At 41.8% G+C, this 27687-nt stretch overlaps 1 protein-coding gene across 2 annotated transcripts in view; it reads left to right on the top strand.

The window, feature by feature from the left end:
* CCDC18 (coiled-coil domain containing 18) overlaps positions 1–24388 on the top strand; it is a 68515-nt gene extending 44127 nt beyond the window's left edge. The window contains exons 23-28 of one of the 2 annotated variants that reach the window (XM_074961312.1): positions 2107–2223; positions 2675–2818; positions 4705–4908; positions 6610–6747; positions 16627–16827; positions 22482–24388. In XM_074961312.1, the coding sequence (XP_074817413.1) occupies positions 2107–2223; positions 2675–2818; positions 4705–4908; positions 6610–6747; positions 16627–16827; positions 22482–23009 (1332 nt within the window). In that variant the 3' untranslated portion in view covers positions 23010–24388. The remainder of the gene's footprint in view (positions 1–2106; positions 2224–2674; positions 2819–4704; positions 4909–6609; positions 6748–16626; positions 16828–22481) is intronic. The other variant, XM_074961313.1, reaches the window with a different exon arrangement.
* Positions 24389–27687: the final 3299 nt, after the last annotated feature.

The raw sequence follows: 27687 nt of genomic DNA, 5'->3' as shown, positions 1-27687 counted from the left end.
ACCCAACTTGATATGAGAATAAGGTGTGTCAAGGTTCCTTCCCCACTCTGAACTCCTAGGGTACAGATGTGGGGACCTGCATGAAAAACCCCCTAAGCTTATTTTTACCAGCTTAGGTTAAAACTTCCCCAAGGTACAAACTATTTTACCTTTTGTCCTTGGACTGTATTGCTGCTACCACTAAGCGTCTAACAAATATAACAGGGAAAGAGCCCACTTGGAAATGTCTTTCTCCCCAAAATCCCCCCAAGCCCTACACCCCCTTTCCTGGGGAGGGCTTAATTAAAAAATCCTCACCAATTTGCATAGTTGAACACAGACCCAAACCCTTGGATTTTAGAACAATGAAAAAACAATCAGGTTCTTTAAAAGAAGAATTTTAATTGAAGAAAAAGTAAAAGAATCACCTCTGTAAAATCAGGATGGTAAATACCTTACAGGGTAATCAGATTCAAAACCTCGAGAATCCCTCTAGGCAAAACCTTAAGTTACAAAAAGACACAAAAAGAGGAATATACATTCCATTCAGCACAGCTTATTTTATTAGCCATTTAAACAAAACAGAATCTAACGCATATCTAACTAGATTGCTTATTAACCCTTTACAGGAGTTCTGACCTGCATTCCTGCTCTGATCCCGGCAAAAGACAACACAGACAGAGAGAACCCTTTGTGTCGTGTCGTTCCCCCCCCCCTCTCCCCCCCAGCTTTGAAAGTATCTTGTCTCCTCATTGGTCATTTTGGTCAGGTGCCAGCAAGGTTGTCTTAGCTTCTTAACCCTTTACAGGTGAAAGGGTTTTTCCTCTGGCCAGGAGTGATTTAAAGGTGTTTACCCTTCCCTTTATTTTTATGACAAGGTGGTACTGTATACTCCTCCCAAATTCATTCCTAAAATGGTCACTTTCCTCAAGCTACGCCCATTATCAGGGGATGGTCAGGTGACACACTTTGGGTGCTAAAAGGGCCCATAACTACTACTTTAATAGAACAAAACCCTTCTGTAAATCCCCAAGACTTTTCTTCATTTATAGTAATAACCTTAGGGCACAGGCAACTTTCTGTCAGAATTTGATAAACTGGATGAAGACCTGCATTGAAAAATGCTATCAATTGACCGGTATCCCTGTCCTCAGTATCTGAGCACATTTGACTAGATCAGGGGTTCCCAAACTTGGTTTGCAGCTTGTTCAGGGTAAGCCCCTGGTGGGCCGTGAGATGCTGAGTGTCCGCAGGTATAGCTGCTTGCAGCTCCCAGTGGCCGTGGTTTGCTGTTCCCGGCCAATGGGAGCTGTGGGCCATTTTTTGCTTTAGTGCATTATGTAGGCACATTGTCAATATAGATCCTCATTCTTGGAGTCTACTCCAGGGGTGGCCAACCTGCGGCTCTTCAGAAGTTAATAAGCAGCTCCTTGTATAGGCATAGACTCTCCGGAGCTGGAGCTAGAAGCACCAACTTTCCAATGTGCTGGGGGGTGCCCACTGCTCAAACCCTGGCTCTGCCACAGGCCTCGGCCCCTGCCCCCACTCCACCCCTTCCCACCCCCTCCTCTGAGCCTGCTATGACCTCGCTCCCCTGCCCCCCCCCAACCTCCTGCATACCACGAAACAGCTGATCGGGAGGTGCGGGGGGCACTGATTGGCAGGGCTGCCGGTGAGCAGAAGGTGCTGGGAGAGGAGGGAGATGTTGGGGGGCTGGTGACGTATTACTGTGGCTCTTTAGCAGTGTACATTGGTAAATTCTGGCTCTTTCTCAGGTTGGCCACCCTGATCTACTCAAATAACTCAGTGTAAAGCTGAGTAACCATTCTGTCTTGTGCTCTCTGTGTTGAGGTATGGACAAGATGTGTGAAATTATGGAGTTAGAATTGTTTTTCCCTTCTCTTTATTTACTTGGCCTCTAAGAATAGATTTCTAAATGCCAGATCTCTAATCCATTCTTAGATCCGTTTCACTGATTACACTTGGGACCACATTCTCAGGGTGAAAAGGGATTAGTTTCATTAGGTGTGTTGAATTCTTTTATATTCCATAAAAGAATGTTTCTAAATTTCTAAATACTATTTCAAAACAGTGTTGTTGTTTTTTCTCTTTCTTTCTTATATTTAGGTTACCCAGTTGGATATGACTATTCGTGAACACAGGGGAGAAATGGAACAAAAAATAATTAGATTAGAAGGTAGTTTGGAGAAAACTGAGTTAGAAATTAAAGAACGCAATAAACAGGTATTTTTATTAATGATTTTAAAATAAAATCTGGCTAGCATGGGAGAATGAATAACCTAGTATCTGCATGAGATTGGGAATGGATGCAAGCAAGAGCTGGCCTAGGATAAGACCAAAATGATATTAATAGTTTGGAGGTTTCTTTGTTTTTTGGGTGTTTTTTTTTTTTAACCAGAGAAATTATTTAGAGTTCACCAATTTAAAAAAAAATAAAAATTGTGCTATGTTAAGAGAAGCCAGCCTTGTTACTTCCTAAAATATACACCTTAAATCATTCTTTAAAATAGGAAAATGTGTTGGTAAAATACCATCAATTGGTAAGGAAACTCAAAGGCAGATGTAGTATCTGAACTACTTCTAATTTTTGAATTTGTCAGGATTTCATGGTGTACCGTAAGGGGGGGGGGGGGGGAGAGCTGTTCTTCTGACTTTAAATGTTTTTCGTATTTAGATTGAGAGCTTAGATTGCAAGCTACAGCATTCTAAAGATGAGATTCGTGAAAAAGAGTTCGAACTGCTCCAGAGAGATCAAGAAATAAATCAACTAAAAAAGGAAATTGAAAGAAAACAACATAGAATAACAGATATTGAAAAAGTAAGTTGTTTTCTTGGATAAATGTGTTTTTTCTAATTATTAGTTTATTAACTGAACATTCTTTGTCTTCAGTCTAATGACTTGTTTAGTTTACTAAGCAATAAACAACAGAAGAAAATTATCTTCTCATTTAATGTAATGCTTTCAAGAAAGTATGTTTTTTTCTACTGAAATTACTTGCTGGAGTTCTTGGCTGAAGTTTATTGTATTTTCATGATTGGATTGTCATGGCGTTGGTGTAACCAGTTGTTTAGAAGTAGTTGTGTATAGATCTTCCCAGTCTCCTGTGACAGGTTGGATCACCTCGGAGCCACCTGATGTGCCAAGACTACTTCTGCCCCTGCTTTTGTGCCCAGTCAGCATAGGACTTCAGTGCCCTGCCTGGTTTGAGCGAGACCCACTTGCCTGTTGCAAACCCAGACCCAGGTCTGAACCACATCCCCTAACAGCTGTAGGCTTAACTGAAAGCAGCTTACAGAAGTGTTCCTGTCCTTGGCACCCAGATGCCCAACTCCCAATGGGGCCCAAACCCTGAATAAATCTGTTTTACCCTGTATAAAGCTTATACAGGGTAAACTAATAAATTGTTCACCCTCTATAACAGTGACAGAGAGAGATGCACAGCTGTTTGCCACCCCTCCTCTCCCTGCCACCCTCCCCCCCAAGTATTAATACATACTCTGGGTTAATTATAAGTAAAAAGTGAGTTTTATTAAATACGGAAAGTAGGATTTAAGTGTTTCCAAGTAGTAACAGACAGAACGAAGTGAATTACCAAGCAAAATAAAATAAAACCCACAAGTCTATGTCTAATAAAACTGAATACAGACAAAACCTCACCAGTTCCAATAACCTTCCTTTTACAGACTAATCTCCTTCTAGTCTGGGTCCAGCAATCACTCACACCCCCTGTAGTTACTCTCTTTTGTTCCAGTTTCTTTCAGGTATCCTTGGGGGTGGAGAGGCTATCTCCTTTGCCAGCTGAAGACAAAATGGAGGGGTCTCCCATGGGCTTAAATAGACTTCAAAAATCTCCCTTCAAAAACAGGTTTCAGAGTAGCACCCGTATTAGTCTTTATCTGCAAAAAGAAAAGGAGTACTTGTGGCAACTTAGAGACTAACAAATTTATTTGAGCATAAGCTTCAAAACAAATTTATTTGAGTATAAGCTTCAAAAATAGAGTTCTATACTTTTTCTCCTGGTATTTGTCTGCAGAATCATGAATCCCATAAATTAAACCAGGATTCCAAAGCACACACTCTAACTTTTCATTATGTGGGACTTTTAAGGCAATCTTGCTGCTTGTTTTAGGCACTAGCAACCTTCAGACTTAGCTAGGGAAATGGGTTTCATTGAAATGCAATTGAAAAGGCAAAACATTAAAAAAAAAAAAATTAAAAAATGTAATAGCTAGTTATGCAGCATGAAAAAAGTTTGTGGAACTCATTGCCACAAGATATCAAAGAGACCAAGAGCTATAGAGGATTCAGAAAAAAATAGACATTTATATGGAAAATGAGAACACAAATATTGTATCCTATCTAATTCATTTTAGAAGGGATATAAACTTTTATGCTTCAGGGTATGAACCAAGCACTAATTGATGTGCGTTAGAAAGAAGCTTCTATTATGGGCAAGTTACTTCATAAAATGTTCACTGTAGGGTTTCTTGCACCTTCCTCTGAAGATCTGGTACTGGCCATTTTTGGAGAGTCAGTACTGGAATAGATAGGACTTGCCATAGACCACAGGTCTGATCTGCTATCTTCTTTTGTGATCTCCAAGAATCAATGGAATCAAAAAGGGTTGCTGCATTGATTTAAAAAACAAACAAATAATTCAGTATCTGTTTTCTTTAAGAATTTAAATTATTTACCTATTACAGACAGTGAAAGATCAGGAGAAGTGCATTGCAGACCAGTGCAAGGAAGCATTAGATTTAGGTCAGCAGTTGAGGCTAGAACGAGAACAGATGCAGCACATTCACTTGGAGCTTTTGGAGACTCGCCGGCTGTTGGTTCAAGCTCAAAGAGAAACGGACAGACTCTCGCAAGAAATGGAAGAAATGAACCATCTGTCTCGAGAAAAGGTGACCAAACATGTAACATACTCAAAATAGCTTTGCTTTTAAGTGGGAGTGGAATTACTCATTGAACAATGTTGATTTTAGAAAGTGGACTATACAGTTTATTTGGTGTATGGAGTTGTCAGCACAGATGCATGTATTTAGTTTTGTATTGACAATGAAGTATTGTGCTGATTTTTATTATAAAATTAAGAAAAAAGACAGATTGGAATTGAAACACAACTAAACAAAAATCTAGACTTTCAATAAGATTTCAAATATGGGTGTCTGTAAACCCAAAATGCCCTAATTTTAAAATACCAATGACTTGGAGATTTTTATTTTATTTTTAATAAAATCTAGGTCCCTTTGGTACATAAAACAAAAAGGAAGTAATTGAAATATTTACATATGGAAACTAGCTACTAGGAAGTAGATCGAGGGTGACTCTCTCTTGCAGGGGCACCTTCGACCAATCTTCCTTTTTTTTTTTTTTTCTTCTTCTCCCTGCACGGGGTCAAACTCAGATTCAGTTCCTGAACAAAATACTGGTCCCTCTTAGTGCCCCGAGGGTATTAGCCACCTCCAAAGAGGGTGGGAGGAGGGGCATGCATGCTGTATCCTCCTAAGAGGTAGTCATGCACCATGTATATTCCCCTACCTCACTCCCACCATGCTCCAGAGGGATTGTGCTTCACTTAAACACATTAGCATCCTTCTGCTCCTTAATCACTGTCTTGCTTTGCAATGAAACTATTTAAAAAAAACAAAACCCCTTACTGTATGTGCATGAGGCTGAGTTATAACTTCTAGCCTCTGCCTCACACTGAGGACAATTCAGGAAGGGATTATTCTAAAAGCTATAACTGAGCCTTGGGTATACAGTAGGGGGTTTTGTAACTTTATTGCAAAGCAAGACACAGTGATTAAAGAGGCGAAGGAGGCTCTTGTGCTTGAGACACTGTGCTGAGATTCAGGAGGTCTGGATTCTGGTCCTGACTCTTGCCTGTGAACTTCATCTCTCTGCCTCTCTTCCCTATTTGTAAAATGAGTATAATGTTTACCTACCTCAAGGATGTTGTGAAGATAAATATATCAGTGTTTGAGAGGTGCTCAGATACTACAGTGATAGTGGCCATAGAAATACCGAGAGAGAGTGAACCTTACAGGTCATGATGAAATATTTTCAATGAACGTGACCTTTAATTTAATTTACTCCTGTGCCAGTCATTAGTCTCTGGCAATACCTACTTGCACAGCCACACTGTTTTAGCTGAATCTATTAGAACTGCTTTGGATGAACAGTAACACAAGTTTTTTTTTTTTAAAGTTAATTTGTAAAGAAACTGATTTGAATAATAAATAAAACCTTGTTTCTAATGATTTAATAATCATTTGAGGGTACTGGCCATGGTGACACTATAGCCAGTACCATGTTTATTACAAATAAATCCTAGTCAAATGAATATAAATATATTCTGGTGCTATTCAATTGGCTTGAATTTGCTTTAGAAACTAACTAAAAAGAAACTGGTTGTGGCTTACTGGCTTCTGGTTCTGTTTCTTGCTCTGCTACTGACTCAGTGTGGACAACTGAGGTAAATGTTTAATTGTTGTCACTGCATAAAATGGGAAAAAAACGTTCAGTCTTAATTAATATGTTTGGATGTAAGGTGCCATATAAGTGCAAAGTGCCATTAACATTTATTATATACTATCTTATAGGAAGCTCGTGCAAACCGTTTGGCAGAAGAACTGGGTGCTGCCCAAGCACGTGAAGCTCAGTTACAAGCAAAAATGCAAGCCGAGATAAAAAAGCTTTCATCAGAAATAGACTCATTGAAGGAGGCTTATGAGCAGGAGGTAAAAGATAAAACTGAACTGACCCTAGCATTTTTACTGTATTGTGCTACATGTGTGTTTTCCTCCGCTCAGTCCAGACCAACTGCACACCTTTCCATGCAAATATCAAAGGCAGTTGAAATTTGTCCTAAGACTCTCTGGCTTGGCCATGTGCTTTCTGCCAGTGTTCTGCATCCAGCAGTGCAGATAGAGCAGCAATTTAGCACTCCCATGGTACTTGTGCTCAACAGCGTATTTTAGAACAGTAGTGAATAATCATCTACCCACCAATGCACGCATTATTTCCAACTTTTTCTGTCCATCTTGGGGCATTTTCTGAATGGTACCACTTATGGAACTGCTGACTAGCCACTTCCTCCCCCTCATCGTGGAGCAAGCAAAAGAAAAGCCTAAGCTAAAATAGTATTCCATTAGAGAATAAACATTCTCTGGAGCTGCAGATGGGGAACTTTGCCAACAACTGCTCCCAATCTGGTTATCCTTGCCCAGCCGGGGAAGAGGTTCTGAGTCTGGAACGCAGGTTTTGGCCTCCGTTCCTTGGTCTATGAGCTGAGACTCCCCTGGAGATGCCTCCAAAAGCCTCCTCAGTACTCAACAGGCTGGTCTATCTAAGTTCCCAAGGAAGTCTTCACAGGTAGTCAGGATATCCCTGGTCTAAAAGGGAAATCTGAAGGGATCCCCTCTCACATGCTTTAATGAGTAATTGAGTCGTTGGTGAAATAATCCAACGTATACTGTCAGACTTCCAGAACTTTTGGGAATAAGAAGTGAATCCTTATGAAGACATTTGCTTGCAATATATCTCAAATTATATTTTTGATAAAGGGGAAGACTTAAAGACACTCACTTAGACTAGACCTTACTGAAAAGCCTTAACCAGAAAAAGGGGATACTGTTTCCAGAAAGGAAGATCCCTCCAAAAGTCCAAAGAAAAGGAAAGAATCCAAAGCACAGAAGAGAAAAGGAGAGAGAAAAAACAAACAAAGAAACAAAGAAAATGTCCAAGAGACCAACCAGGTCCTCTCTGCCTTTCCTCCTATTCTCTCTTCTGGGAACCATGGTACAAAAACCAGATAATACTCATCACTCCTAATTGTCAGGGAAGGCTGTTTCTCTTTACAGGGCTTACCCAGTACATCTTCCCTGCCAGCAGGATCTCCTATCACAGGGTCTGCTCAGATATCCAAACCCAAATTAATTGACCCAGACAGCCTGTGTATTAAAAATCTAACCTGGATGAATACTCTTCCAAGGTGATTAAATACTGTCATCCTCTCCTGCAGCCCATCCACCTGGTCTGTCTACACAAGTCTGGGCAGAGTGCTCTTGGTAGTTGTTAAGAAACAGAAATTAACTCAAAGAAACCAGGCATTTCAGTTCATTTAGATTTTCTTCATGATAGTCTGGACTTGTCTTTAATTGCTTCATCGTGATGTCTCAGGTCCTGAGATTTGAAGGTGTTATAAATACATGCTTATTCAAATCACTAGTGGACCATCTCTGGGGGTCCAGTTTTGTGAAGGCAGTGTACCTATCCAAAACATCAGTCAAATCTATGTTTCTGGAATTCAACCCCAGACTACAAGCCCTTGCACCTCACCCCTTTTAGCTAGAGACATCAGGCTCTATCATTCTTACCTAATAAAATCTGCTTCTTAGTAGGAATCACATCAACAAGACAAGTCTCAGAAATTTGTCTTACTAAGATATAAACCCTGCTACATATTCCATAAGGACAAGATTGTGTTTCATATTCACAAATCATTTTTATATGGAGGCAGTACAGCCTTTCATACCACATAGGAAATTACATTGCCATCACTTTTGCCCAAACCCCAACACCGGAAAGAGAAAACATGGCACAAGATTGATGTGAGGAAAGCAATGAAGATATACTTGAAGTGAAAAAAACAATTTAGGAAATCATCCTCTGTGTCCTTTCATCACAAATGTCTCAATTTTTAAAAAAAATTAATTCCAGTGTTTCAAGATGGATAAAATATATGGCATCGCAGAAACTTTCTCAGATATAGGGAAAGCTATTCTAGAGAGGATCTGAGCCCCTTCAAAACTTTCTATGGCTGTTGCTTGGTCTGAAAGAACATCAACTACCATAAAAGAAATCAATTAATACCTCCATTAACATGTCTGTCAGATACTGCAAACTGATTTGATATTCCACAGAATCACCCTTTGGCAAGAAGCTGTCCCAAGTGGGGATTCCTAAATAATCTGTTTTACTATATTTGAGGAAAGGAATTTTTGTGTCTGTCTTATCCTTCTCTCCATACTACTTTTTCCTAATTGCTCACTACATCCCACATAGACTGGGCTGGGGAAGAGATCTGGATGCAGAATGGGAAGTTGACCTCTTTTCCACTCCCCTCTCCTCCCCCAACCCACCCCACCTGGAATACATTTTTCTGAGGGCTGGTGAAATCATCAGGTAACAAATTTTCCTTTTTAATTATTATTGCTTCTTTTTCTATGGAGGTTGGTGAAGGTCTAGCTACAATTGTTAGAATAGTTCCATGCAGAAATGAGGAAATATGGGACTGCATTCAAATTAAAGGGTTGGGAAAAAAAAACTTCAAGAAAACTCAGAATGGCTTATTTATATTTTCTGAAAATGTGAAAAGGGTTCCACAATACAGATTGGCAGACTTGACTTAAATTACAAAAGTAGATTGCATTATTTCTTGCGGAAAATGAAACCTTCATATCCCTAGTTTCTTCTTTGACTGATTGCACGTGTGCTCTGAGCACAGTTGGTCAAAACTTTTTCCCTCAGTGGTACCCATTGGGGCAGCTTGAGTGCCCGCTACTGCTGCTGCACGCTAACAGCGCTGGTATAAGGCGCCCAGCTGACGCCCCTTGCGCCCCCCTCAGTTTCTTCTTACTGCCCATGACGGTCGCTAGAACTGCTATCCTTGCTTTTGCAAGCTTTTTCTCAGTTGTCTTTTCTTCTCTCTGTCTAGTTTGTTAGTTTTTAGTCAGTTTTAGCTAATTTTAGTGAAGTTCCGTAACTTCATGTTTTAGAAGAGTTTTGTCCATTCCCCTGTGCCGAGGCATGCTTTGATGACCAGACTTTATGCTCTGCGCCTCCTGCAACTAGGCTATGCCCCTGCGCAACCCTCACTCAAGCTGCCTGAAGTGCCTGGGAAAAGCTCATGTTGGGAACCATTGCCAGATCTGGAGGGACTTTAAGCCTCGCACAACGAAGGACCATGAGACCAGGCTAAAATTTTTGCTTATGGAGGCAGCACTGAGACCTCCATCTGAGCCAGGCCGGTCAGACTTGTCACCAAGTGCCTTGCCATCAGTAAGGAGTGCTCCTCCTACCGTATTGGAGTCCTGGCACCGATCACCATCCCAGATGGCTGAGAGGGGGTGATCCCTGGCACTGAAGATGGCCAGGCCTGGGGATTAGATTGCACTCTACTCTTCTGTCTTGGTACTGCAAAAGTTGGCACCGTTGACTCTGACACCTATGCAGACACTGTCGAGTCCAGGACTGGAAGAGCTGTTAACATTTTGTGCACAGCGCAGTACTGATACTATATTGGTACCAATCACATGGCGTTTGCTGCTGCCAGATAATTTCTTTTGCTGTTGGTACTGGTATTACCGGCAATACAAGATTCAGTGTTACTGGTGCGTAATGGACAGGAGGGAACCCACTGGATCCTGTCATTGTTTGGTACTATGCCTTCGGTACTGTCAAAAGGGAAACCATGGCACCGGTCTCTAGCACTGGTAGGAATGGAACCACCATGGACATTGGAGAGAGACTGAATTGGAGGTTGGGTCTTACTCCTCCCATCCAAGGAGCCTCTCTCTAGCTACTCCTCCAGGCATTTCCACCCTTCCATGCATCCAGACACAGGAGTACCATCGAGTGCATGGTCAGGAGGTCACTGGGGACCTATGCCAGTCCAGTGGTCCTTTTGGAACCCCTGGGGTTTTCCCCAGTTTCCAGGGCTTATTCCAGGTGTGCCTATTGGGTGACCTAAAAAGAAGGGCGTTATTGTCCTCTTGGACAGAGCCTGGTCTGGACTCCGGTACTGACCCCGGAGCCGAACCGCATGAACCAGCTCAACCAGATCTTGCTGAGGAAGAAAGAGAAGAGCTTCCACAGCTGGTGCTGGCCTCCTTCCCGATGAGGCAGTCTCAGGAGGAGTAGTGTTGCCTCCCCCAGATGATGATAAGGCTCACCAAGAGTTGTTGAAGAGGGTGGCCTTAAATCTGGGCATACAGGTGGAGGTAGAGAAAGTCCTCCCATAGCCTGGTTGACACTTTAGCTACTATGGACCCCTCAAAAGTAGCTCTGCCTCTCAATGAGGCCATTATGATGACCCTGTTAAGACCTGGTGGCAGACCCCCATGTCCCTTCCCCCCACGTCTAAAAGGGCTGAACAAAAATACTTTGTTCCTGCCCAGGGTTATGAGTTCCTGTACCCCCATCCCCCACCCAGGATCCCTGCTGGTAGCTGCTGCCAGTGAGAGAGAAAGGCAGGGTCAACAGGATGAAACCCCAAAAATCAAGACTCAAATTAAACTTGTTCAGTAGGAAAGTTTATTCTACTGGGAGTTTCCAACTCAGAATTGCAAACTAGCAGGCGCTGCTGGGCAGGTATTATTTTAATATGTAGGACTCCATGCAGAAGTTCAAGAACTTGCTCCCACAAGAGACTATGCAACAGTTCTCACTGGTGGACAAGGGAAAAAAATCAGTGGTGAGGACCTTGTTGCAAGCCGCTTTGGATGCGGCTGACTCAGTAGCCAAGTCCCTGGCTTTGGCAGTGGTCATGTGCAGGAGTTTGTGGCTACAGTCCTCTCGACTCCAACAGGACGTATCTTCTGAAGGAGCTTCACTCTTTTCAGAACACACTGATGTAAAACTGCATGGCCTAAAAGACTCCAGGGCGACCCTTAAATCCCTTGGATTATACACACCTGCTCCTTTCAAGGAAGCCCTACAGACCTCAAAAGCCATCTGGTATTCTGCCCTGGCTGTCTGTCAGGATCTGCAGAGAGAGAGAAGCAGAGGTTTTAGGCATAGGCCACCCCCCACTTTTACCTCAATATCAATGCCTGCCCCCCCAGTCATCCAGGGGGTTCTAAGCAGGCATTTTGATGGGATGCTGGAGGACTTCCTACCAGTTCCTGTGATGCCAGACTCTTTCACCTTTATTTGTAAATCGCCTTTTCCACTTTCTCAGTGTGTGTGGTCCCGTATCACCCCGGACCATTGGGTGTTGAGCACTGTGAAACTGTGATGCACCTTCCAGTTTATTTCTACCCTTCCTTCCCACCTTCCGCCCCTCTCTCTTCAGGGACCCCCTCACGAAGAACTTGTTGTTGTCTGGGAGGTTCAAGCTCTCCTTCGGGTGGCTGAGATTCCGTAGAATTTAAGAGTAAAGGGGTTGTATTCCCATTATTTCCTAATCCCAAAAGCCAAGGGTGGGCTCAAACCCATTTTAGACCTGCGGCTGCTTAACAACTATCTCAAGAAAATAAAGTTCTGCATGGTCACCCTGGTATCCATTATCCCCTCCCTGGATCCTGGGGATTTGTACGCCACCCTTAGGAGATGCCTATTTTCATAAATTGATATTCCAAGGACACAGTGTTCCTCAGATTCATAGTGAGCCACTCACAGTTCTCCCACAGTTCTCGGTCTGTCTTCAGCTCAGCAGGTGTTCACAAAATGCACGGCAGTAGTGTCCACTTTTCTCTGGAGGTTAGGGGTGCATGTCTACCCTTATCTGGATGATTGGCTAGCTAAGGGCCAGTCCAGGGCTCAGGTAGTGTCCAACATTCAACTCATCCAGTCAACTTCAGTCCCGGGAAAAATCATGGAGCAGGTCCTCAACGAATCCATTTTGAAGCACTTGGAGGAGAAGGTGGTGATCAGGAACAGTCAACATAGATTCACCAAGGGCAAGTCATGCCTGACCAACCTGATTGCCTTCTATGATGAGATAACTGGCTCTGTGGATACGGGGAAAGTGGTAGACGAGATATCCCTTGACTTTATCAAAGCTTTTGATATGGTCTCCCACAGTATTGCCAGCAAGTTTAAAAAAAGTATGGATTGGATGAATGGACTATAAGGTGGATAGAAAGCTGGCTAGATCATCTGGCTCAATGGGTAGTGAGCAATGGCTCCATGTCTAGTTGGCAGCCGGTATCAAGTGGAGTGCCCCAGGGGTCACTCCTGGGGCTGGTTTTGTTCAACATCTTCATTACTGATCTGGATGATGGGATGGATTGCACCCTCAGCAAGTTCACAAATGACACTAAGCTAGGGGGAGTGGTAGATAAGCTGGAGGGTAGGAATAGAGTCAAGAGTGACCTAGACAAATTGGAGGATTGGGCCAAAAGAAATCTGATGAGGTTCAACAAGGATAAGTGCAGAGTCCTGCACTTAAGACGGAAGAATCCCATGCACTGCTACAGGCTGGGGACCGACTGGCTGCAGAAAAGGACCTGGGGTTTATGGTGGACGAGAAGTTGAATATGAGTCAGCAGTGTGCCCTTGTTGCCAAAAAGGCTAACAGCATATTGGGCTGCATTAAGAGTATTGCCAGCAGATTGAGGGAAGTGATTATTCCCCTCTATTTGGCACTGGTGAGGCCACATCTGGAGTATTGCTTCCAGTTTTGGGCCCCCCACTACAGAAAGGATGTGGACAACTTGGAGGGAGTCCAGCGGAGGGCAACGGAAATGATTCGGAGGTTGGGGCACATGACTTATGAGGAGAAGCTGAGGGAACCAGGCTTATTTAGTCAGCAGAAAAGAGGAGTGAGGGGGGATTTGATAGCAGCCTTCAACTACCTGAAGGGGCATTCCAAAGAGGATGGAGCTAGGCTGTTCTGAGTGGTGGCAGATAACAACAAGGAGCAGTGGTCCCAAGTTGCAGTGGGGCAGTCTGGATTGGATATTAGGAAACACTTTCACTAGGAGGGTGGTGAAGCACTGGAATGGTTTACTTAGGGAGGTGGTGGAATCTCTATCCTTAGAGGTTTTTAAGGCCTGGCTTGACAAAGCCCTGGCTGGGATGATTTAGTTGGGGTTGGACTAGATGACCTCCTGAGGTCTCTCTCAACTCTAATCTCCTATGATTCTATGAACATTCAAGGCTGTATGCCTTCTGATAAATGCAGAAAAATCTACCTTCACTCCGGTGCAGAGGATAGAGTTCACTGGGACAGTGTTTGACCCTACTCAAACCAGGATCTGCCTCCCAGAGGGAAATTTCCATTCAGTTGGATCCCTGATGATAATGCACTCAAAGGTCATCCATTCACAACAGCTCGAAATTGTATTAGACTTTTAGGTCACAAGGCCTCGTGCATTACCTAGTACAACACGCAAGGCTGTACCTCAGATAATTCCAGACGTGGCTGGCCTCAATTTACTTGCCAAACCACCACCATCTGGACACTGTACTCGCGGTACCTCAGCAGGTCCCCATCTCCCTCAATTGGTGGTTGGATCCACTTACACTTTGTGTAAGTGTTTTCTTTGTACACCCTCAACCATTAATGACCTTGGTCTCAGATGTGTCAGTGCTAGGGTGGGGAGCTCACCTGAGGCTCTCAAAACTCGGCCTCTGGTTTCTTGTGGAACTTTCTCTCCACATCAACATCAGGGAACTGAAAGCAGTTTGCCTGGCCTGTCAGGCCTTCCTGCCGCACATTATGGGCAGAAACTTGGCTGTTCTCACGGACAACACTGCAGCCATGTTTTACCTCAACTGGCCAGGAGGAGCTTGCTCCTCCCTCTTATCATGAAGCAATGCAGTTATGGGACTTTTGCATAGCCCAGTCAATCAACCTTGAAGCATCTTACCTTCTGGGAATGCAAAATGAGTTGGCAGATCACCTCAGCAGGTCTTTTCCAGTCACTACATGTGGTCCCTGTGCCCAGATATGGCAAGAGACATTTTCCAGCAGTGGGGGACTAAGACAGACCTATTTGCAAATATGTACAAGAGTTGTCACCAGTTGTGCTCCTTACAGGAACACAGTCTGGGTTCTATCACGGATACCTTTCTACTACCATAGCTGGAACATCTTTATGGTGCACAGAGTGCTGCTAAAGATCAAGCTAGACCAGGTTATTCTCATAGCCCCAACATGGGCTTGCCAACACTGGTTCTCCACTCTTCTAGATCTGAGGCAACTCCAATCATGCTTCCGTTGCACCTGGACCTGATTTCCCAGGACCATGATCAGCTGCTCCACCCGAACCTGAACTCCCTTCATCTAATGGCTTGAAAGCTTCATGGCTAAATCCCAGAGAGCAGGATTGCTCAGAGCAAGTTTGTCAGGTCCTACTTGGTAGTTGAAAGCCCTCCAACAGAGCTACTTACCTCTTTAAGTGGAAACTATTCTCTGTTTGGGCATCCCAATGTGGAGTCTCACCCACACGTTCGTCCATACAAGACATACTTGAGTATCTACTGCACCTGAAACAGCAAGGTTTAGCAATCTGCTTAATCAAGGCTCACCTTGCAGGAATAATAGCTTTCCACCTGCGGGTGTGTAACTCGTGGTGGTTTTGTTTTGTTTTTCTTCCCCAAATGACATGTCTGTCTGATTCCTCAAAGGCCTAGGAAGGTCATACCCCCCAAATAAGCAGCAGTTCTTCCCTGGGACCTGAACTTGGTCTCATGGAAGCTTTTGGGACTGCCATTTGAATCTTTGGCAACGTGCTCATTATTATACCTCTCCTGAAAAGTGGTTTTCTTAGTGGCCATCACTTCAGCCAAAGCTCTGTGCCCTCACTTCAGAACTTTTGTACACAGTCTTCTTTTAAAGATAAGATGTATTTGCCCTCACCCCAGTTTCCCCTCCAAAACTGTTTTTGCAATTTCTTAGCAATCCGGCAGTCTGCCTACCTGATTCTACCCGAAGCTGGACATTAGACAAGCCTTAGCATTCTACATAAAAAGAACTACACCATTCCAAGTCTACTCAACTGTTCATAGCTTTGGCTGACAGGATGAAAGGCATCCCAATCTCTTCAGAGAGAGTTTCATCCTGGATTATTTCATGTATTTGCACTTGTTACGATCAGGCAGATGTTTTGCCAACAGCTATTCTGACTGCTCATTCCACAAGGTCTCAAGCATCCTCCGCAGCATTCATAGTGCAGATGCCTATTCAGGACACTTGTAAAGCAGTGACCTGGTTATTGGTGTGTACACATTCTCCTCCCAGTATGCCATCACTCAACATTCCAGAGATGATGCCAAATTTTGCCAAGCTGTTCTGCAGTGGGTGTGTGTATACATGAACTCCTTCACCTGTTCAGTTGCTTGGGAGACACTTAGCGTGAAATGCACGTGCAGTCACTCGAAGAAAAAAAAAAGTTGCTAAACTTCCATAACTGTTGTTTTTCAAGATGTTTTCCACATGCCCATTCCATGACCTGCCCTCCTGCCCCTCTACATTAGTGTTTTCCGGAAAGAAAGAACTGAGGGGGCGCGGGGTCAGCTGGGCGCTTCATTCTGGCACTATCAGTGCGCATTAGCAGAAGGCGCTCAAGCCACCCTGACCAGTACCACTGAGGGGGAAAAAATTTCTGGCGACTACTCAGGGCATGCACACACTTAGTGTGGAATGAACATGTACAACACATTTCGAACAACAACAGTTAAGGAAGGTTAGTAACCATTTTTTCTTAGTCAAATCCCGAAGGTGCGTCAAAACCCCCTGATGTGTTAATGGTGATGAGTTTTGAAATTTGTTACTTGCACCCCTTCCAGTCTATACATATTTTATGTGAAATGAGAAAGAATAGTATTAAGGAAAGTTGGCATAAAACACAATCTGTAATTTTTTTCACTTTATTTCTTAAAACTTCTAGAAGCTTGCACATCAGACAAATCAGGAAAGGTGGCAGATGTCCACAGACAGCCAGAAATCTGGCTCTCATCATCTAAGTGGACAATTGCAGCAACTGCAGCAGGAGTTAGAAGAGGCTCAGGACACTGTCAATAATCTTCAGCAACAACTTCAGGCCAGAAATGAAATGGTTCAAGCTGCAAATGAAGCACTGCTTGTGAAGGTAAGTTAACACAGCAATGTGTTGTACATGAGACATTTTAAGGTGTCTGTGGGCAAAAACAGAGGCTCCCTTATGCCAACAAATTAATTACCCTCTTTTACCTCATGTTTGTTTTCACAAGGAATAAGAAGTACCTAAAAGAGTTAGTGTATAGGCCTGAGTTTTACTCTGCCATGTGGAAGAACTGGATTTGAGAGCAGCAGAGGATTACACATGCTGTATGAGTGGATTGTGTCAGAGCCATTCAGTCCACAATGAATTAATATACATCTACACACCTTATAACTCAGCCATTTTGTTTTATGCAAAAATGTCTTTACAAAAGACCAATTTTGTGTTTTACAAATGTAAAAATTCTTAAGGAAATACACTATTGTGAATATATACTGTAATAATAATAGTCCATGTAACCCTGTGACAGCATGCGACTCAACACTGCAGCGTCTCCTGCTGGCTGTCTTGGAAATTAGCTCTGTGTCCTCTTCTGGTGGTGTCTTGCTGCCGTCACTTCTGCTACGGGGACCCACATGACTCTCAGGACCGCAGCATCCTCTTCATGACACAGCTCTCTGGCTGTGCTGCACTCGGTTCTCCCCCCCCTTGTGGGGGAAAGGCAGTTCGTTGTGCAGCCACTTCCTGAGTGGTGAGTGGAGACGGGGGGACCCGGCCAGCCCACTACTCCAGGTCCTGGCCCAGAGACCCTGTAGATGACAGCTACGTGCTGCATCCCCTCTAAGTAGGACTTTGTCTACTTCTCTGGGTCACTTCCCCGTAGCCCCAGCATCTTATCTGCTGTTGTCTCAGGCCTCAGCATGCTAGCAGTCAGCTGGGAATTCACTCTTGCTCACCTGACCCTGACCAGCACTGCTCTGTCCAAGGTGTTAGCTTTCTTCCTCTTGCAAGGCAGCCAGTCCTCCCTCCTTGAGCTCCAGGGAGCTCCTGAAGCTGCTCTGTTCTGCAGTTCTCCTTATATGGGCCAGCCTGGCCCTGATTGGCTGCTCCTCGCAGCCCCTCTCTGATTGGCTGCCTCCTGTGCAGCCTCCCAAGGGCTCCATTAACCCCTTAGGGGCTGGTGTCACATCACAAACCCCATTTATTTTAATTAGATGTAAAAAGATCATACAGATATAGGTGCAGGATGTAAATAGCTAGATGGCCCCCCTCTTTTTAAAGGGAAAAGCTAAAATACAACAGGTGTCAGAATGTCAAAATTCCAGTGTTACCACCTAGTGTATAGCTAGCAGGAGTAGCTCTGTATGGTGATGTCTAACACTTCTTTAACAGGTTTCTTTTTTCTAATGTGCTAAGTTAGATAAAAGTTTCTTCAATAGATGTTCTAATTTACAGGTAGACAGTTCTGCTTCTCTAGGACAATGCAGATCATAAAGCCCAGAATAAAGTGCTTAAGAAATCAGGACAAACCATTCTCAGTTGAAGGGATCCAGCTGTAGAATGAACTTTCAGAGGAGGTTAGATTAATCTGATTACCTTTAGGAAATCCTAGAAATGTAGGGTTGGAAGGGATCTTGAGAGATCACCAAGTACAGCCCCATGTGCTGAGGCAGGACCTACTAAATCAAGATCATCCCTGACAGATGTTGGTTCAACCTGTTCTTAAAAACCTTCTTTGACAGGAATTCCACAGCAGCCCTTGGAACTCTTTTCCAGAGCTTAACTACCCTTATAGTTAGAAAATTTTTCCTAATATCTAATATAAATCTCCATTTCTGCAGATTAAGCCCATTTCTTTTAGTCCTACTTTCAGTGGATATGGAGAACAATTGATCACCATCCTCTTTTTATAATAGCCCTTAACACATTTGAAGACTGTTATCAGATCCCACTCAGTCTTCTTTTCTCAAGATTAAACTTTTTTAACCTTTTTCCTTTTAGGTCAAGTTTTTTCTAAATCTTTTACTGTTTTTGTTGTTCTTCCCTGGACTCTCTCCCCATCTTTCCTGAAGTGTGTTGCCCAATAGGATACAATACTTCAGCTGAGGCCTTTCCAGTCCTGAGTAGAGCAGGACAGTGACCTCCCATGTCTTAAAATACAACACTCCAGTTAATATATCCCAGAATGTTAGCCATTTTTTGCAAATGCATCACGTTGTTGACTCATATTCAATCTGGTGATCCAGTATAACCCTGCCAGATCCTTTTCAGCAGTACTACTGCCTAGCCAGTTATTCCTCATTTTGTAGTTGTGCATTTCATTTTTTTCCCCTCATAAGCATAGTACTTTTGCATTTCTCTTTATTGAATTTCATCTTGTTGGAGAATTGGTCTGAAATCAATTTGTTTAAAGTTGTTTTGAATTCTAATCCTGTCCTCCAAAGTGTTAACAACCCCTCCCAATTTGGTGTCATCCGCAGATTTTATAAGCCTGCTCTCTACTCCATTATCCAAATCGTTAATGAAAATATTGAATAGTACTGGACCCAGGACTGACTCCTGCAGGATACTATTAGATAGGACTCTTCCATCTTCCACCTACCCTCCACCCAGTTTGTCAGCAAATCATTGATAACTGCTCTTTTGAGTATGGTCTTTCAATCAGTTTTGACCGCGCCTAGTAATTTTGTCTACCATGTTTCCCTAGTCTGTAGATGAAAATGTCATATGGATTGTGTCAAAAGCAATACTAAAATCAAGACATAGTACATTATCTGCTTGCACCCTATCCACTAGTCCAGTAACCCTGTCACAAAGAATGAATTAGGTTGGTTTGGCATGATTTGTTCTTGACAAATCCATGCTTGGCTAGTCCTTATAATCCCATTATCCTCTAGATACTCACAAACTGATTTTGTTAATAATTTGTTTTGGTATCTTTCCATGTATCAAAGTTAGGCTGACTGGTCTATAATTCCACAGGTCCTTTTTGTTCCCCTTTTTAAAGATAGGTACTGTTTGTCCTTCGCCAGTCCTTTGGGACCTCACCCATCCTCCATGATTTCTCAAAGATAATTCCACAGTTACTTTTTGATATAGCTTTTCCACCATAAACAGAATGACATTCACAACGTCAATCGTCTGCTTTTCCTCTTCGCAGGAAAGAAATAGAAAACCTACCCCAAGCAGAGCTCCCATTCCCAGTAAGGGAGGAAAGCCAGAGACTCCATGAAGCCTACTAAGAACATAACTGTTGCTAAATCTAGTTTGTGTAGAAGGCACTCAGATACTCTAGTGGTGGATGGCAGTGTAAAACCCTGAGAGAGAAGATGGTACTTTACTGCTAATGCTTATTACTAGTACACTGCCCACTCCACTAGGTACAACTTTGAAAGGAGAAGAGCCACGTTTCACTTCCCTGTTCAAGTCTATTGACATTTGAGGTACTGCTTCACCGCTTTTCAGATTCTACTTCTATATTCATCTTAATTTTCCCAACTGCCTCAAACTTATGATTTTGATTTTCTTTATTAAAATTTTTGCAGTGACTGCTGGCAAGAGACTCATCTTTTATACTGATTTTCACTGCCCATAATATCTCTTTAAAAATGCAGCGTTATGAGTTTTTCAGACTTTTCTCTCCACAAGTATTCACATTGTGCTAGATAGATATGGAGGTTTTTCTGTCCCAGTAGTCCTCTTTTTCCCTCAGAAATTTTATTGATGGAACTGTTGGTGTCACTGAGGATTGTCAACTCTAATAAAATTTCTGTTTTTATGGCAAACGTAACTTCTGTCTCCTCTTGTACACTCCAACGCTAGCTGAGGGCTTCCTTCATGGAAGTGCTGAGTGTGGGTGGCAGTTAATTCCCCTCCCCCCAGTCTGGGTATCAGTCTTTTTTCCACTGTTTTATAGCATGTCCCAAATGGGCCATCTTGGTGTGAATCTCTTGTTCTGTAGATTTAAGATGGCAGTTGTTCTCCACTTTTTCTAATGTCCTTCATTTTGGAAATTGATTTTTTTCAAAGGGCGGGTCTTTGAAACCAGAAAAATGGTAGCGCAGTTTTCTAATGAGAGATGCTTACAGTGAGACTGCCTTCCACATGGTATTCCAGGCATTTGTATATGTTGGAAATATCATAACTCTGCCCTTTGTATGATTATGATCATATTGTTGCTGATTTCTGTTTGGCACCAAATAAAAATTGACCCTGATGTTGGTACTAAGGGACTTTGCAGGCGAATCATCATTTTGTTTGTATAACGGTAGTGCCTAAGAGTGCATGTTATAACCAGTGCGCTGTACAAACACAGAATAAAAAGACAGTGCGTGCCCCAGAAAGCTTACAATCTAAGTACATGCCAAGACGCAACAGACTGTTGGCTGGAGGAGTACAAGGAAATGAGACTGTATTGGTCAGCATGAATGGCAGTGGTCTCAGCACATTAGTGGCCTAACCATTGTCAGTTTTTGTTTTGTGTTTTGTAGACATCATGGCAATGGAGAGTTTTAAGGAGGGATTAGAACAGGGGTTCTCAAACTGGGGGTCAGGACTCCGCAGGGGGTTGTGAGGTTATTACATGGGGGGTCATGAGCTGTCAGTCTCCACCCCAAACCCTGCTTTGCCTCCAGCATTTATAATGGTGTTAAATATATAAAAAAGTGGTTTTAATTAATAAGGGGGGGGGGGTTCACACTCAGAGGCTTGCTATGTGAAAGGGGTCACCAGTACAAAAGCTTGAGAACCACTGGATTAGAAGAAAGATAATGAGGTAGCTTCGTCAGTGTTTGCAGGGGAGCTCCTTAAAAGCATGAGGGGCAACGTGGGAGAAAGCATGAAGGTGCTTGTTTGAAAATGTGACCAGTGGATGATGGTGGCTGGCATCATTTGCCAGTCAGAGGCAAGATTTGACATCTCTATAGTGAGTGAGAGATGATAGGTAGGGTGGAATAGGCCAGGAAGGGCCTTGAAAGTGAAGTCAGGTACCTTGTGTTTGATGTAATAGAGAAGGGGATGCAAAGAGGAGGTGTTAATGATGGACTGAGAAAATTATCTTTGCAGCAGCATTCTGAATGGATATGAGCAGGGCAAGACTCTAGTTGTCAAGGACAGAGAAAAGGATATTGCAATAATTGAGACATGAGGTCAGAACCTGGATGACAGTTTTAGCCATGTAGATCCGTGGTTCTCAAAGCCGGTCTGCCACTTGTTCAGGGAAAGCCCCTGGCGGGCCGGACCGGTTTGTTTACCTGCCGCGTCTGCAGGTTCGGCCGATCGTGGCTCCCACTGGCTGTGGTTCGCCGCTCCAGGCCAATGGGGGCTGTGGGAAGGGCGGCCAGCTCGTCCCTTGGCCCACGCTGCTTTCCGCAGCCCCCATTGGCCTGGAGCGGCGAACCGCAGCCAGTGGGAGCCACGATCGGCCGAACCTGCAGACGCGGCAGGTAAACAAACCGGTCCGGCCAGCCAGGGGCTTTCCCTAAACATGCGGTGGGTCTGCTTTGAGAACCACTGATGTAGATGCTATGCAGAAAAAATAGGCAAGATTTAGATCTAGCCTGGGCATGAAGACCTAGAGAGAGCTCCAAGTCAAAGATGATGTTCAGGTTATGGGATTGAGTGAGAGGCGAGATGATGATGATTCCACAGTCATTAAGGAGGTAGTGGGAAATATATTTACACATGGCACAGAATACAGAGGATAGTTCTAATGAACATTAGCATTTAAAAAAATGAAAAATATTTGTTTTATTGCACTGTAGGAATCTGAAGTAACAAGATTACAAACGAGAATTGCTGGACATGAGAGAACAGAAGGCATCAAGAAGCTACCAGTCCCGCTTGTATTATCAGATCATACGCTCTTCGATGTTCAAGAACAGGATTCTTTCAAACATTCTCATCCATCATACTTCAAACATAGAAAACTGCGTCGTTCTATAAGTGCTAGTGACCTAGGTGTTAAAGATGATGATTCCCTAGATCTATCAAAAAACATGTTAAAAGACTTCAAACAAATGCTTACATTACAGCCCTCAATGATTCCAGAGAGTCAAAAGGATTTTCTTCATACTCCACCAAACAGTTTGAATGAATCTTCATTCGATCCCCTCACATACACTGTAGATGAAGATGTGACATCAGACAGTAATGACTTCCAGACACTTAGTGGAATGCTAAAATATATCAACAAAGAAATGAGGCAGTCTGAAAATGCTTCTGTACAAATATCATGTGGTACAAACTCAAAGGAGAATCAAGAATGTGGTTTGTGGTACAGTAATTCTTAATTTAATTGTGACTGTTTATATAGGGATGGTTCATTAACATTTGTATCTATTTATGGCAGCAAGTTCCCAGATTTATCCAGGGTGCGGATCACATTTTAGTGAAGCCATTTCATAGATCACCCGAGTTGTTGTTTTTTTTTTTTTTTTTATTAAAGATACACTGTCAAGTAACTAAGGCCCAAAATTTATCTTTTTGTTTAAAACATTCACAAAACATAATAGGCCAACTTCTGCTCTCAGTTGCACCATAATAATTCCACTAACTTTAATGGGACTGCTCCCAGTTTATATTGGTGTAAATGACAGCAGATATTTCCCCCGTGTCAACAGAAATATTTCATAATTCATATATTTTATTAGCATTTCAATAAAGAATTTTTTAAAAAAAATTCCCCCTACAATACTGGGGACTTGAACACAACACTCTTTGACGTGAAGTTTTTGTTTGCCTTTACTTTGGTGCCTTTAAAGTCTTCCACAACATAACTATTCCTAGTAGTGACTCTTAGCAGCCAACACTTCCTTATGGAAAGTGAAACGGATATATAAACCAAATGAAACGGACTAGTTCACTTTCACTATTGAAGCTGAGTGAAGTGCAGAATACAAATGGCACAACTGGAGAAAAATCTGATTTTTAAAATTCTTACAGTTTTGATAGTTACAGTAATGTTGCTAATGACATTATTCCTTTAAAATGTATAATAGTTATGGATTTAATCGGATTATAAATATGAGTATTCACAAATCATTCTGCTTAATCTGTTTTCTTATTTACAAGATTCTTATCAAAGTACTGTATAAGTCAGTGTGGAGTCTGAGCAACTGTTGGATATCTGTAGACTACATTATAATATATTTATTAAATATTGAGATATTTTAGTCTATGGGCCTTTTGTACTATATTATGTATCTAAATGCTGGCATTTATGGATTTCCAGAGAAGTTGTCTCTTATTGTGGTAGAAACTATTAATGTTTCTAGGCCAGGCTGCAGGATGTGAGACAGAGACTGTGTGGCTATCAAACATGCTGTAACTAGTTTATTTTAATGTTTGATCAGTTCCATAAGAGAGAGCTTATTTAAGAGAAACTATAAAGAGATATTACTGCAAGACCACCCTCAATACAAATGGATTCTGATCTGGCAAATTAAACAAGGAAGTTGAAAGTAAGATTCTGACTACAAATACTGCTTTAACTAGCATACATATCTACTTCAGGGACAAAGATTGTGAAGAAAGACTATTGCCGTCTGACAAGCAATAAACCATAAGTGAAATTGTTTTAACACAGCATTGCATTCAAAGAAGACATTTTTAATTCAGTCGTGATGTACACAGTTAAATATATTTATATTGATTGTAAATCCCAACCCTCTTGTTTTTCCAATTTTGTTTTAATATTATTGCTTTGAAATAATTTGTATGGTAACTTTTTGTTTTGGAAATAAAGGATTGTTTTTTAAAAAAAAAAAATTCCTTAAATTATAGGGATAAATTTGGCAGGTCCTTTAAGGACTCTGATTCTAAAAATCCTAGTCACAATCTTTATATCTAAATTCTACCTAAAAGTGATCCTGAATCATTGCTTCATTAGCAATTTTTGTTGAGAACGTTTTATCTTTAGTGTAGTGAAAATATACTGTTGCTGACAAAAGAGGCTTTTCTTCAAACCATCAAATATAAGGCAATTTAGAATATAGGTTAAGCATAATATTGAGTCAAGACTTTAAACAAAATCTTGCTTGTCTCACTCCCACAAGTAGTTTCATTCACTGTTAGGGGAAGGAAATTCAAGGCCTAATCCTGCTCTTTTTGAGGTCCATGGACAAGTTCCCATGTGCTTCAGTGGAAGCAGAATTGTGCATTTAAGTTGTCTTATTTTAAATTGTAAATTAATACATGAAGTTATGTCATTTGGTTTTTAACTTCACAAAAATCTCACTCAATTTAGCCCTTAAAAATGTCTCCTCTACGCCCCCAGTCTCTAAAGTTAAACAAACAAACAGATGTATAGGGATCATATACAACAAATCCAGGAACTAGGTGGACTTAAGGGCATGAAGTCTGAATCCCCTATGCAATCCTGAATCTACACAGTTGAGATTCCAAAGCTTTATAGTATTAAATCACTCGGAATGAGCCATGCTAAAAACGTACTTGCGTGAAAAACACATCAGCAAAGCTATTAGCAATGAAAGGGTTTCAGAAGAACAGAAAATAATAATACAATGCAGTTAAGAATTTAAGGCCCAAATGTGCATATTTAGAAATCATTAAGGGTGCATCTCAACCAGTAAAACTAGCACTTGTATTTCAGCAGCTGTGCAAATGAAATTGCTCTACAGACACAGAGCTTAGGCATTTTTACCAGTGTCAGGAAAACCTGCTCCACTGGTGCAACTACACCATTGCTGGCAGCTCCTGAAATACAGGTACAGATTTTGCTCATATAGAGAAGGCCTAAATACACCAGGTACATGTTCTTACGGCTCCAAATAATGTATAACTGGTTTTGGCTGTTTGGAAAGATTTATCCACTGTAACAGAAGGACTTAGTTTACTTTTGGAAATTAACCACATTTTACATTTTTTTTTTAATCAAGCCATTTGTTTCCCTACAGAATAACAACAATAAAATCTATTAGAACTGTCTTGGCCAGTGTAATAACAGAAAAACAATTCAGAAGATTTAAACCATTTTTTTCTCTAAACAAACCAATATGCCTCTAGGCTAATAAGGTGTGTGCCAAGTTTCAGACAGATCTTTTAAAACAATAGAACTTTAAACGTTAGACCTCTCAAACCAGGATTTCAAATGGAAAGCTTAACAAGCCCTTAATTAGAATTGCATTACCACATCATTGGAATTTCATCATCATAGGTTGTATAAAGCCTAGGTTGCCCCTCTTACAGGTGCTAAATATAAATGTGCATGAACAGCAGAAGCTTTTTGTCTAATAGCTCAATCAGCTAAATACAGTGTGAGCTGAAATTTTTTATCTGGCCATTTGCTTTCCCTAGTGAAATCAGGATCAAACCTGATAGCCAAGGTTAAATTATAATTACATTTAGCTCATTAATTTTAGATGTCATATTATATTGTGCCTTATTTGAAAAGCTAGTTATTCTGTTTGTTACATTAGCAAATGTATTTTTATTAGTTTGGAAAGTAGGGAAAGCCTTTGTGCCAAACCATAATTTCCCTTTAGTAGGGATCTAAACAAGTCATTTCTTTATATGCCTATATAAAATGGTTATTAACAATACTGGAACATTGAGTGCACTTTTCCAAACTCTATTAGATAATATGGGATTATTGATTCTTGGAAAATATTCTTGTTCTGTGTATACTGGACAGCATTGTCATCCTGAATGCTATTTAGAAGTGTAACTGTTAGTAGCATTTTATGTAGCTCTAAAGTTGCAAGAGACCCACTCAAACATTTCTTACTGACTTGTAATTTATCTATTTGTTAACCATGTATATTGACATATTATAACATTAAGGGTGGACCCATACCAAATTCCCAGCTCTAAATGCCCCCAAATTTTGGAGGAATTCAGATCTAATCCAACCTTTTCAGCCAAACCTGTTTGTGTGTAAGTTTTTTTGTTTTTGATAGTAAGATCTCAAGGCATGCGAGTTCCTTCAGCCTGTTCAGGAAGCAAAACGCAAAGGGCTTTTGCATCTGAGTGACCGTTAGAACTGTTCTGCTACAGCACTTGTCTTGTAACCGCCTTAGGATATCTCTTTATTTTCACTTCTTCTGGGTGTGGCTCTTCTCTTCTTTCACTGATGAGGACAGAGGGAAATCAACCAGGGAGTTACTTCCCCCCCCCGCCCGATTCGGCTGCTGTTGGGGAACTATCACTCTCCTAATCAAATACCCAACAATTACTTGTGTTAGACCTGGTGCATTATGAATTCCCTTTCTTACAATGCCCTCTGAAATGGTGTCTTTATTTGCTTAATTGCTGTTTATTCACTGCCTCAATTCACTTAATAGCACTTTGAGTGGCCTCTACATATTTCCACTCATGAGATGTGCTGGCCAGGTGTGGTTTTTAGACTGTGGAACTAGCAGTTAAAATATCTAATGTGCCCCTCTCCTCACCATTTGTGAATGTTTTGAGAGCTATGTTATAAAAAGGGAGTAGGGCACTCCAGCTGAGCTCCCTCCGTTCCATTCTATCACATCCAGCTGACAGTTCAGAAAATGCTCAATCCATCAACCTTCTCTTCAGTGCCTTTCAGACCAACACTTCAATAGGTTTTAGATAGTTTTGGTATTTTAAAGAATCTTAGTGTACTCTCCCTTATTTAGGCAGGAAAAAGGGCCAAATAATTTCTAAATGGGTTTAATTATATAGCCACAAGTTTTATAATTTAGCACCAGTCTCTCTCCCTTAAGGGATTAGAGCCCATTCCACTACAACCAAAGCAGCATCTATGCCCCACTCATTGAAATACCTTACAGATTTAATTTTACAAATGCCAGTCTTACAAAAGACCAGTGACAAACTATTTTTCAAAGCAGGGATAAAAAATCATATGAAAGTGATGTTGATGAAGAACAAGTCAACATTGCTTCACATTCCAATGCCTTCAGTGTATTGGAAATTGCTTCGCTGTGATTTGAAAGACAAAGTGATGCAATGCACTATACTGCAACT

Source organism: Natator depressus, chromosome 8 (genome assembly GCF_965152275.1).
Source record: "Natator depressus isolate rNatDep1 chromosome 8, rNatDep2.hap1, whole genome shotgun sequence".
Classification (NCBI taxonomy): domain Eukaryota; kingdom Metazoa; phylum Chordata; order Testudines; family Cheloniidae; genus Natator; species Natator depressus.
This window is presented reverse-complemented; position numbering and strand designations above follow the sequence as displayed.